We start from the raw sequence: 13,739 nt of genomic DNA, 5'->3' as shown, positions 1-13,739 counted from the left end.
GTGTATAGTCAGGATACCTGTTTCATGTAGGCATAACACATGGTCTCAGCGACACGTTTCCCCTCATCGTAGCACGCACGAGGACCAATTGGATTCACATGGCCCCAGTACTCCTCATTCTGTGGGTGTACCTCTGGATCTGGAACACAAACATTTGGGACACATGTAAAGGGATCTGGATCTGGAACTGCATGCTTTCCATCTTACAGATCGACACACGATCATATTCACTGTCCAGAAATTTCTGCTGCGTTTTAGCACTCAACAGATTAAAGTAGAGAATGGATGACTGACATGCTGTACTGTGACTGGTTTTCAGGATAAAGATGATGACTCTCTCTTTGATTGCTTGGTAGAAATGTTTCAGACGAGTATTGATAGTAATCTCTGGTCATAAATGCTGCCTTAAACAAGGCTAGCCAAAACTGTTGTGCTGCTTAATTGAGATCACTTTATACTTGTACAGCTGTTAGTTTGTGACTGACTACAATAACACCCCAAAAAGTGTTGACAAAGAGAGCCAGGTGTGGCAGACAGCTGTGCTTCTAAAAATGATTAAGAAAAGAAAGTTTGTTGGCTGTGCTTGTAAAAGGTTTAGCACATGATTGTGGGCGGCGACCGTGGCTCATGGGGTAGAGAGGGTCGTCCGGCAACCGCAAGGTTGGGTCCTTGGCTGGGATGTGTCCTTTGTCGAAGTGTCCCTGAGCAAGACACTGAACCCCTAACTGCTCCGCGGGCGCCTGTCATGGGCAGCCCACTGCTCCCTATATATACAGGGATGGGTCAAATGCAGAGAACAATTTCCCCTTGCGGGATGAAGAAAGTATAATAAAATAAAAATAAATAAAAAATGATGAAGTGTCAGAGTCTTCAAAACTCAAAGGGAAAATAATAAAGATCCATGAGATGTTTTTAATCTAAAAAATATGTCTTGGGATGTGGTTGTTGCAGCAACTTCACATCCATCAAGGATCTTGCCTTAAGACTTTAAGTTAACCATTTACACACAAAGTAATTGCAGCACCAGAATACCTAATGATGAGTGCGTCTTCCTTACCTCCATAAACCTCAGAAGTAGAAGCCAGGAGTAGTCTGGCGCCCACGCGTTTGGCCAAACCTTGGAGACAAACAAAACAGTGAGAACACTTGCTACACGGTTCTCCTCTTCTCTGCCTCTTCCAGCAGCAAGCTGCTGAGTCGGTGCCTTTCAGCTCAAAGAAAAAAAAAAACTTAAAAAAGGGGAAAAAAAGACTGTTTGACCTGCAGTCATTATTACTTTATTCTTGTAATATTATCGTATATTAGTTTTTTCTCAAAATGTTACAACCTCTCAAAGAACATAGATATGTGGGACATGTTTTGAATGTGCATTAAGTTTTAAGGCAGCAGCATGAGCAGACATCTTGATCTAAGTTATATTAGCTCATGTGTGTGTTATATATAGTATAAGCTACTATCAGTCCAGAGGTATAAAAATGATTCAAAATAAATCAATGCATCATTGAGGTGAGTAGGTTCCACGTTCACATTAAAAGAGGTTATTTCCTCAAACAAAAGACACGCAATGTGTTGCAGAGATAATTGCAATAATTTGAAAGCAATATAACACACCTGAGAGCCTTACTGCATTATATTTCTTATTGTCAACTGCAGCCAGAATTTTGTGTTTTCCTTTACATAAATAAACCACCATAAATTGGTGCATAAAAATTCATCAGAATGAAGAAAGTGGCTCCCCACTAAACATCTGTCTCATCCAAACCCTTATACGTTCAAATTGGCTTTTTGATTGGCATCCGTTTGTGATCTATAATGAGACCTGAGTTTTCTAACTGTTGCATTTGATAGATATATATAATTTATTTTCACACAGCATTTTTGCTCCCTGAGAAACTATTAATAATGATATTCCAACTGTCCAGTTTAATTAAGTCTGTTATTTGGCATTTAATTACATGCTTTTTCAGTGATATAACGCTGAATAATAATAATAAACATTAAGATTCAGGGGAGACAATGAGCCTACATTTCATTTGACAGGGGGGCGATAAGGGACCAGGATAATGATAGGGAGGCACTGGCCCAAAAACCCCACTGATCTACAGCTACGTCTAAATGTATCTTTTTATAAAATACACATAGAGATTGGTCTTTTCTTCATTTCCATTGCAAGAATGTCCCTAGGTAGGTCTTGAATATGATCTAGAAATGTTGTTAAAATTCACTCAGCGCTTTGACAATACTTAATCTGAAGAAAGTAGTAATTCACAAGAGACGTTCTAAAATGTCTCTAAAAAGTACACCACTGTCAGTACGAGAGAAGCTGGTTTAACTTGTACCAGAATGATGGGAAGAGAAAAGTGTGCCAATGAAACAGGGTGCTCTATTGACACCCATACATGCCCATCCAATGTTAAACAGATGATGTGGTATGCTTTGGATCATGAGCCGTTCCTTTCCTTCTCCACACTTTTCTCTTCCCATCATTCTGGTACAAGTTCATCTTGGTTTCATCTGTCCAAAGAATCTTTTTCCAAAACTAGTCAGGCTTTTCCAGATGTTTTCTGTTAAAGTCTAGTGAGGCCTTCCTGTTCCTCAGTGTTACCAGTGGTTTGCGCCTTGTTGTTAACCTGTAATCAGATTCATGAAGGCGTCTCTTGATTGTAGACTTTAACAATGGAACGCCTCCCTCCTCCAGTGTTCTTGACTTCAGTGGATGTTATGAAGGGGTTTTTCTTCACACACATTATTTTAACCTAATAATGGCCTCCTTCACTTGCATTGACACCTTTTTGGTCTGCATGCTGAGAGTTCCAAGGACCAACTGCAAGTATAACATTTTGAATCCTACTGTTGGCATCATTTGTCATGAAATAGTGACAGAATAGGCCACATCTGGCCATGAAACCATTTCTCAGACAATTGTCCAATTACTTTTGAGCCTCTGAAAATGTGGGTGGCTGTGTAAAAGTGGCTGTTTTAGACATTGAATTAAAGCTGAAAGTCTACACATCAACCACATATTGACTGATTAGTTTCAAATCCATTGAGGTTGTGTAAATAAGCAAAATTAGAAAAGTTGTGTCACAGTCCAAATACTTATGGACCTGACTGTAAACGGTAGGGTGCACTTAATATACTCACCAAGCATGTTAAGAGTGCCAATGGTGTTAGTCTTGAGTGTTTTGATGGGATTGTACATGTAGTTGGGAGGAGAGGCTGGAGACGCCAGGTGATAGATCTGGTCCACTGTAAAGAGCAGGAGAAATGTAAATCTGTTTCAGCAAAACTTTATGACAGTGCAACTGAATTCATTTCTGTATTTTTAATTCTAAATGCTGCAGCTTTTTGTTACCTTGACCTTAAAGCTTTCACTAATAGCCAGCCATGCTTAGAACTGAAAAAAAGCTGCGCTAATAAGCTAAAGGAGAGTATAAGTCAGACAAAAATGTGTGTCTGTTGAGTCTAAAGTCAACAATTAAGGGAAGCCAATTACATCTATACATACTCGACATAGCTCCGAGCATAGAAATTACAACTTTTGACAGACACGTTACTAGCAAAGAAAACGTGTTCAAGGTGACACACTGTTTTGATACTACATTAGAGTTCTCGGGAGAATTTTGAATTTCTGACCACAGTAGCTTAGATAAGGCTGATCATATATTTGAAAGAATGTTATCAGGCCTAAAGGATGGGGACCAGACATATGAACTATGTGCTTTTATTGTACAACAAAGTCTAATGGCCTTGTATGTCTTCAACAGTTGTTTCCCTCCAGAGCCATCTCTGACGCATTCTCCTGCACTCCTCATTATCTTCCCATTTTCTAACCACTCTATTTCCTTTCTTCTCTTCTCCACATGACTTTTATCACCTCTAGGTGGTCCACTGTAAAGCACAGGAAATGGCTTGACCTCCCGATCCCCTAACTCAAAACATTTTCACATCTAGTTCCATTCTCTCTTTGATCATCGCTCTCTTCATTGTTATACTTCAATTCTACGTAAAAACAAAATAGACACTGATGTCAGCAGGAAGCCTCTGTGTCTTTTGTCAGGTTTTTTTATAAGATGTACATTATGCTGTTGTGTAACCTTATGCATAAGTATTTTTGAATACTGCTGCTGCTGTCTACTCTGTGTGCGTCGTTATGTAGCTGCATGCCTGGCTATGTGAAACGCAGGACTTTATAATAACAGCGATTATATTTGATGCGAGTCAGACACGTCTTGGTGATAACAACCTTTTGTATCAAATTGGTGAACTGCTAGCATTGTCCAAGAATTATATTATTATAATGGTGCAATCCAAGGTCTTCTCAACATAAACTGGAGCATAGCCTGTGAGCTGGTTGGAGGCAGACAAGGCCACTGCACTGCTACATACATATGGAAATAAACTTGAACTGCAACAGATATTTGCTCTTCAGCTTTCTAATTTCCTCATAAACACACCTGTAATCTCTGAGTCTTACGGAGCTCAAACGATTGCTTTTCACAGCTTGTCAAAAGCAAACAAGCAAAAGATCAGTAATGGATCAGGCTTTAAATATTTTGTTTAAAACGCTTGTATGCCTAGTATCATAGGCCTTGATTCGGTGGATGCTCGATGGGGATGTCACGATATTCAGTTTTTATTCGGATTCGGCTGTTGAGTTGGGACATTCGCAAAGGAACTGAATTTAAGAATTGGCTATTTTGAGTGTAATGTAGGTATTCATATTTTAGCCCTGATTTTATTATTTGGGATTAATCCACGAGGTTAGGGGTTGCAGAAATGCAGGAAATTTGTTTTAAACTATACAAAGATGTAAACTATACAGACCCTTCACAAATTGGGTATCTTTCCAAGTTTGCTCCCCCATATAAAATAATAACCAGGCACCCATGACGCCCACCCACCCCTTTTCTTTTTTTTTAAGTAGCTTGAGCTTCCGTGATGGTTTCTAATGATGTTTTGTATGCAATGCAAATGGCCCCTCTAACATAAAGCCCAGCTCCCTAGAGTGTACGGCTTAGCTTCACAGCTCCTCTTCGTTCTTCTCTGGTAAATGCCTTCCTTGCCTGGTTCGTGATTAATGGTCCTCTCTAGACAGGGTTGTTGTGGTGCCATATTCGTTCCATTTTGTAATAATGGACTTAATGGTGATGATGTGACACTTAAGATTGCACACAGGTGGACTTTATCTAAATAATTATATGATTTCTGAAGATAATTGGTAGCACCAGATCGTATTTAGGGGCTTCATAACAAAGGGGGTGAATGTATATCATCGCACCACTTAGATTTTAAATCTCCATTTTTAATAAATGCTTTTCCCTACATGTAGCTACAACTTGTGCAAAACAATATTGTGACAGTCACAAGCCGTGGTTCACCATTGGCCTTTTGCAAATCTTCACGTAGAAAAATGGCCTTCTACAAGGCCTGCTTAGTCCAACACCGTTCAAATTAGATTAATACAAAAAGTGTAGAAATAGGTCCAATAACCTACTAGGAGCTACTCTTATCAATACTCGGTTCTTTTTCATAACAAAATAATTTATTTCACCCTCAATATAGAGAGGCTCCACCACATCATGATTGATGAGCTCGAAGTTTTCGTGACCGATCCAGTGCTCCACATTCCTTTTCCTTCCTGTGAAGAAGTTGTCCACCACAGTCACCTCATGGCCATCCATCATCAGCTTATCAGTCAGGTGGGAGCCCACAAAACCAGCCCCACCAGTGATCTTGTGGGGAAAAAAAAAACATGTATGATAACATCATCAAAGGATATTTAGTCCTTCTGAGGGTGAATTTCATAGAAGAGCCACAAAACAGAGTTTCAGCCTGCACCTAACAAAATGGGGTAAATGGGGTGGGGGTATGTTGACAATTAAAAGATAATTATCTCCGCCGGATCGTGTGTTTCCTGCATGTGTGGGTCTGTCTGCAGCTAATCTCGCATAGTCCTGGAACCTTTGTGCACATTAATGACTGTATGCCCAAAGTCACCTTGTGGTTGTGGTGATTCAAAATGTTTGAAATGCTAATTAACTGGTTTGGAGCTGATCAGTCGTGAGTTTTGTATGTATATATAACTATGGCTTTGCAAATGACAAACTAAACAGAGCAGTGACTACAGCGAGGCGTGTCCTCTAGTTACTTTCACTGGGAGAAGAGTTAGCCGAATAATAAAAAAATATTTTGGCTTTGCCTTCATTTTTTTTCAAACATAACTAACTTTATTTATGTATTTATAAACTGTTTGTTTGACAGCTTGAGTTTTTTTGGCTCGTCTAAACTCTTTGTAGAAATGTTGCATTGTTCCCAGATCAGAGCAATTATCTTGTTATTATTCACTAAGAGTCTACACCAGGGGTCACCAATAGGCGGACCGCGGTCCGGTTCCGGACCCAAACGCCGTTGTATGCGGACCCGTACCTAAAACCGATAGTTGATAACAGAGTGCTTTTATTTTTACCGGCACAGCTTTTCCAGCCTTTACGGCACTCGTTCAGCGGTCCAGGAAACACACAGGCCAATTACATGCGTTGTAAATCATATACTGTATGTGTATTCCTATAAGCGTCGCAACTCCAGTCGGAGAAGTACGTGAGTTAGAGAAGTTATTTCACACAGTGTTCTCTAAGAAGAGAATTGTGGATAGCAAGACCAGAGAGACCAGTCTTTAACCACGAATGGACAGACTCTTATATCTTCATCCTTCCTACAGGCAGATCAAAACCAGTATGTCTCATATGTTCAGAGACCATGGAGTGAGTTTAGAAGCGGTAATGTGAAGCGCCACTACGAGACAAAGCACACATCTTTTGAGCAAACGTACCCAGTCAAATCCGAAATGAAGGTACAAAAGATAAACAATCTAAGAGCCCAAAATGATCAGAATCCTAACACATGAATTCACTGTCCAACAGTGATGTTAACAGAGAGGAATAGAGCTGAAACAAGTGGTTTCAATAACCACAGATAAAGTCTCTGCACACAAATTTCTCTTTTTAGAAGAAGAAAATAATATGGATATCGGGACTTTTTTGATTCATTTTCTAAAATGAAGTACTTTATTTTAAGAGTCACATTTTTCAAAAGCTTACTGATATGCATTTCATTTTTTAATTCAGCCTACATTTTACTTGAAATAAGAGAACAACTATGTATTATTAGAGTATATATTACTTATAATTAATCCAGTTCAATTTGAAATCTGACAATAAATATTGTTAAGATATTATTCAATTGGACTTTCTTTATTTGATTTGACAGTCAGATGTTGAATACATACAGACGTTAGTGCGACTGTTGGCTACTTCAATACACGGGATACATACATGCGACTAAATCACAGCGCAAGTTTAGACATTATTTGGTGTTCCTGACCTTTGGATGAGGAAATTCTCTCCAACTGGACCTTGCTGAACTTTAATACACTTTATACACCAGGGGTATAATAATAATATAATAATAATATAGAGACTATATAATAAAGACTTTACAGGCATTATAGTGTCTCTGTGAGGCTGTACTGACACGCAGTTGTGCTTTGAGCTATAACGGCAACGTCACAACATTAAGCAGGTAATGTTAAGAATGTTCACCATCTAATTTTAGCATGCTAGCATGCTAACATTTACCAATTAGCACTAAACACAAAGTACTGTTTAGGCTGATAAGAATGTCAGTAGGTTTGCAGGTATTTGGTCATAAACTTGGGTTTTGGATAAATTACAATTGAAATCTGGACCTGCTCTTGGTGGTAGATGGAAAGTCAGGAGGTCACCCATACCAAATTTCAAGGCAATACATCCAATAGACATTTCACATAAACCCATAAATTGTCAACTATATGGTGGCGCTTGATGAAAGTCAGGGAAACATTAAAGTCAATAGGATTCATCATTCTGGGACCATGCATGTCTGTGCAAACATCTGGACCAATCTATGGAGGAGACACTGCGTTCCATTGAGTGCTATTGTTAGCAGGCTGAAAATAAGAGCCGGGTCGTGTATAACAGGATTTACCTTTTACATTTTGTGAAAACAGCTGCAAGTGTCTTGAAGGACATCTGATAGACGTTCTTTGCTATATATATATATATATATATATATATATATATATATATAGGATCAGTTATGTCCTCAATATAATAGTTATTGTGAATGTGATTGTCGTTTGGAATTGTTTGTCGCATACCAAAATTCTTTTCCGATCCTTTTCTGACAGGAATTTCACAGGCGGATATTTCTGAGAAAAACTAGAAGGAGAAGAGAAAGAAAAAGAAAAAAAAAAGAACTCCATAAGAAGGAAGCAGAACAAAACAATATCCATTAGTTAAATGTAAATCCAGTTATTGACACATTAACAGGCTTTGACTGCATTATTCTGAAAGCTCTGCTCTCATAACATGCATCATGAGTGAACTGCTCTGCCGGAGAAACTATTCCTTTCTCTTTAGGAAACATTGAAGCTATATGGTGTCTTATTGTATCTTTTTTTAACGTTTCTAATCCACATATTGCAGGTTGATAGAACGCTCCACACAGTAGGGACATGGTGCAATAGACGCAATGAAACAAGTGGTTTTACTTTTTTCTTCTCATTAGAACATTTGTTTTTAGAACCTCTAAAAGCAAATATTATGTGCTATCATTAGTTGCAATGGAATAGCACATATTGACTTCATTTATGGATAGCCTGCTATGCTGAAGTCATGTGACTTCTAGTATTACAATATTAAATATCTGGTTACTGGGTAGGAAAGCTACGAAATCAGCACAGCTCGCTGCTCTTCCAAGGACTTCAAACTGGTCTAACACAGAACTGATGTATGTTTAAAGACGCATTTCTTGTCATTTAGATGGTATAGTCACACTCTGGGTATATAAGTTTAGCTTTCAATTAAAATGATATTGTTTTGGGGAAACTAAAGAAATACTTAAAACATGCATATAATATTGGGTCTTAAAGGCAGGGTTTTGCTTGCGCATATTCTGCCCATGTACTCAATGCTAATCACCACAGTCTTCCACAAGTTGCTAGCTTATCAGCTGAGAGTACTAACAAACGCCATGTTCCTTTTTATGTTCATTATGAAAGGTTTACGTTCGTAATGATCATTTTAGGGGAGTGGCTTTGGATTGAGGCCTGAAGGGACAGGCTGTCAGTGTTGCCGACTGTCTTGCTAGATTTACCAACTATTAAAGCTGGTACTGCTAGCTACTTTCATTGAAATAGAGTTGGTAACATTGGGATGTGTTTTTCGGTTGGAATTTTTTTATTTATTTATTTTTTTTAAAATCTAGCATACTTTTGCTAGTTTATCAAGATTACCGACCAAAGCTTTAATTATAACAAATAGCCCGTTAACCTTTCACTAAGCTTTGTGTTGGCATTGCAATATAAAAAAATATGCTTATATTGAAAGTGAAAACAAATGCTAATTGTCAGCGTCACCAAGTATGCAGACAAGATTTGCAAAAGGGATACACACCTTTGTTCCAGGTCACGAATCTTCTCTCTGAGAGGAGCCACAGCCTAAAGTGATTTGAGAAAGAACCAAACAGATTAGTTGAGGAAGCAGTCATAGCACCCGACTAGTTATTTTCCTTTAACTGTGGGACTAAGCAGGAGATTTTATCAGGGTCGCCGTATACATTTGCAGGGTTTCTCCCACTATCTTTTAAATAACATATATCTGCAGTACACCTTTCGTCATTTATGCACAAGAGAGTTACTAGAATCATATTCACCACCCCTCCCTCACACATTTATTTTACAACAAGCTTTAGTTGCCAAAGCTATTTATTTCATAATCAATAACTATAACTAAATGACACACCTACTGTAGCGTCAGTGTACAGCGGCAGTAATCGCAGCTCCCTTAAATACTCGATAGCTGACTGGATTAATTGATTTTGTCTCGTTCATTTTTTGGTCCGTGCAACAAAACATTCATCCTCTCTAGCACCAGTGCAAAAAAAAAAACTCACTTCATCAATTCTCTGCTCAATCTTCATTTCTCCGTGTTCTTGTATTGATCTACAATGAGAGAAAGACAAAGACAAGGGGGGGATAAGACGGGGGGATAAGACGATGGAAGCAATCATCACAAAGCCAGACAGGTTTGCTCTCAACTTGACGCACGCTGCTATTTAACGACACATGACGCACCTCACCCACTCATCCAATAACAGTGGAATACATGAATATAATCCCATATCACAGTATATACAACTTTCTATACATCTTGATACAGTCAATTGTATTGCTGCTGTGTTTATTGTTTTACGTGTGTGGATAAAATTGCGTAAGAATCTGATTCTGCCGTGAAGCAGTGCTGCTCATTGGTTTGCAACTGTGCCAATAATGTCATAATACAAGCAGAAATATTAAAAGAGATAGCTGCTGTGGTATGAGAGCTTGAACAGTTGACAAATGATATCGTCTCACGTCTTTACAATACAACTTATTCAGCACAATCAATGCATGAATGCATTACAAAGCAATGATAAATGATAGAGCTGTGATCTTTAGACAAAGAACAACACTCATTTGTTGAATTATAAAACCATCACATTAATTTATCTTCATATCTGGTTTTGACATGACATGCTTCCCTCTCACAATTAAAGAAATAAATGGCATTTGTTTTGACAGTATTCTTTTAAATAAATAACTAAATGAAGTGCAAATTTGAAGTGGATCAACTCATTTTGTGACTTTTTTCACCTTGTCAATCACAACTCAGTCCACTATGAGAAGCAGGTGCTCAGGATAGGATGGGTTCGGTCTATCTATAAAATTACAACAATGTTTTCAATAATTGAGCGTCAAATTCCTTTTACAGGAGATTATCCATAAATGTGAAATCCTGATTTTGCACAGTGGGAAGAATTTGTCATGAAGAAGAATAATCATGAAGCGTCACACACTCTCATCAGGTCAATAAAGCGGGTCAAACTACACAACGTCGAGGATCAGGATGGCTCGTGCTGCTAAAGATCACACTCATCATGTCCATTAAAGAACCTCATCTGACTACCCACTCCCACAAAATATGACTCATTTTGAGGTGAGTAATCCTACCATGCAGTATGGCAAATATCTCATATTTAAAAGCAGTTAGGTAATAGAGAAATGAATTACTGTACCTCATGTTCGTATATGTTCCCCAGACGGCTGGAAGAGAAAGAGAAACTTGTCACAAAAAGCAGCCATTCTAGTGTATTTCTTCAGTTTAGCAGAGGTGAAATTGGTTTATGACTTGGTATCATTTCCAGCAGTGTCATCACCTGATAGCACCATGTGCAGTGAGCTCTCCTGAATATGGAGAAACATTCCCCACAGTGATCTACCAAACTTCACTTTATAGTCTGCCCAGTATAAAGTACACTGCTGGTGATTTTCAATGCATGTTTAAACCTTTGTCCCCAAATCACCCGATTGACACAAATGATGACATCATGGGTTTGACAGACAGCATGTTCATTATATGCAACACAGGCCTCAAAACAACTAGGGATGCTTCTATCGGGTAACGGGTTCGATACTAAGCTCATGTACTCATATTCGAAAAACTGCTCCAATACAATCGCACCCGATACCACTATGGCAACGTGAAGTTAAAGGTGACTCACACTTTCTCAAAACACATTTTATTGCCTGTTTTATACTGCCATTGACTGATACGACTCATTTAATCTGATCAATATGTGACTGGCATGTTGTATTTATTTGGCATTGAGGCTAAGGGAGGAGCTACTTACCTTGACGTCATCATAATTGACATTGACTTGGTCCTTTGTGTGTTTGGTTGTCTGACTGCATTATTTCCATTACATATGCATTATAGCAAACACATAATCATACAAAGCTTCATAAATAAACAGAGTTAAAATGTTAGATCAATAGACTATTGCAATAGTCTATTCATCTAACATTTTAACTCTGTAAACCGTAAAACAATGATTTTACGGTTTACACGTGGAAGGTTATAATTTGGGTTTTTGATTAATTGGATTTGTCTTGAATTGTGATTGATTGGGCTGGAAACTGTCGATCTGCTCTGGCATCAGCAAGGTACATCGTCCAGTCTAGGCCACCTTCAGCATGTCGTGTCAATGTAAACTAGTCACATAAGTTCACAGTTTGGTTATCACGGTTGGCAATAAAGTCACTGTATGGGCGAGATACATTCAGTTACACAAATGAGTGTACTTACAGGCAATGTAGGCGATCAAAGCGAGGGCAAAAAGTAGCTTCATCATTCTTCTGTTTAATCCTGATATCAACCAGATGACCCGCTTCATCATCCGCTCAAAGCAACAGGACACAGAACCAAACGAGCCACACGTTCAAGCCCAGCTATAGCATTTTGAGTCACAATTGTTCATGTCCTCTTTGGGAGTTCGGTCTTCAAGATGTCTTAGTTTATTCGGCAGACTGCCAATAATATTGGCGCTTGTAGTTCATATAAAACTGAACTAGCTTGACAGGACAGGCAAGCTAGCTGCTCCTGCTACGTCAACACCAAGCAGGAGCAGTTTACGTGGCTAGCAGGGTAACTGGTACACAGTTAGCAAACAGAACTAGATGGCAAGCTACACTGTTGTGTCAACACTTACAACTACATATAAACTTATCTACGGGCGACATTTGCCCCCTCGGAATAAGCAAACAGTTATATTAGCAGCAAAACACAATTCCCCTACGTAAACAAAGATACGTTCACAAACTGCGACAACCCCTCAGTAACAAACAAGTAGCCAAATGGTTAGCCGTTAGCTCCACATTAGCAGTTAGCTACGGCTAGCTAGCGAGCTACTTAACTGACAGCGCATTTTTCGTAAGTCCATAGCTGTCGCTAAAAAACAACATACACGAATCCTGCCTCACATTTATATTCAGGTAAGTACCGGGAAAACAAAAAAATCTGTTCATTTTAACGGCGCACAAATGCACACATGCCGGAGTTTGCTCCTCTCAGTTGGGGGCGAGGACTAGCAGATGATCGATTAGTCATTGCTCGATTTAGCAGCCTGACTTTAGCCGCAGAGACTGCGTGACGCTCATTTGACTTGCCTCAACTAATAGTCGTTTTTGTTTTATTGGTGTGAGATTTCTAAGATCGTTGCTCTCGATATACTAATATATTAATATAATAGTGTGCCATATATGCATCATTATCGATTATGTGTAACGTTAGCTTTCAGGTTGCAGGATCATTTATTTTCAACACTGACACAATGGTTCATTCATTCCATCACCAGGAACTTTCCACAGTGCAGCGAACGGAGCTTGTTGAACAACCACCGTAAGCTGTTTGGCGTTGTAAGCTTTTTGTGTGGTGAGATGTATTTGCATTTCTAAAGTGTAGGCTACAGTATGACATTATACTGCAGGTATTATTCATAGTTAAGACAACCAAGGAAACTTTAGGACTGCAAAATAATGAGACTGTCACTCTGTCTGGTTGGAGAACGGGACTTCAACTCAATTACCTTTATGTTTTTCCTTTGCAAATACACAATTACATTGCAGATTTCCTGAGCTTACATTTAATTATTACTTTTTCTTTTAGATTAGGGTTGGTAAAATATAATAAAAAATAAAAAGAAGAAGGGAAAAAAATGCAATTGAGTAAACCCAAATAAATATAATAAAAAAAAAAAATCACATTTCAATATGCATAGGTACAGATTAAACAGCAAACAGGTTAATACACAACAAATAAGTG

General features: G+C 38.5%; 1 protein-coding gene across 1 annotated transcript in view; it reads right to left on the bottom strand.

Annotated features, from left to right (window-relative positions):
• uxs1 (UDP-glucuronate decarboxylase 1) overlaps window positions 1-13,003 on the bottom strand; it is a 23,080-nt gene extending 10,077 nt beyond the window's left edge. The window contains exons 1-9 of the mRNA XM_068704985.1: window positions 12,225-13,003; window positions 11,155-11,182; window positions 9,994-10,042; window positions 9,495-9,538; window positions 8,198-8,258; window positions 5,555-5,735; window positions 3,145-3,249; window positions 1,058-1,117; window positions 18-139 (exon numbers count right to left, since the gene is read on the bottom strand). Coding sequence (XP_068561086.1) covers window positions 18-139; window positions 1,058-1,117; window positions 3,145-3,249; window positions 5,555-5,735; window positions 8,198-8,258; window positions 9,495-9,538; window positions 9,994-10,042; window positions 11,155-11,182; window positions 12,225-12,315 — 741 coding nt within the window. The 5' untranslated portion in view covers window positions 12,316-13,003. The remainder of the gene's footprint in view (window positions 1-17; window positions 140-1,057; window positions 1,118-3,144; window positions 3,250-5,554; window positions 5,736-8,197; window positions 8,259-9,494; window positions 9,539-9,993; window positions 10,043-11,154; window positions 11,183-12,224) is intronic.
• Window positions 13,004-13,739: the final 736 nt, after the last annotated feature.

Source organism: Cebidichthys violaceus, unplaced genomic scaffold (assembly GCF_023349555.1).
Source record: "Cebidichthys violaceus isolate CVI_PGR_0920_01 unplaced genomic scaffold, fCebVio1.0.p SCAF_11, whole genome shotgun sequence".
Classification (NCBI taxonomy): Eukaryota; Metazoa; Chordata; class Actinopteri; order Perciformes; family Stichaeidae; genus Cebidichthys; species Cebidichthys violaceus.
Note: the sequence above shows the minus strand (reverse complement) of the source record. Positions and strands in the feature narration are given on the sequence as shown.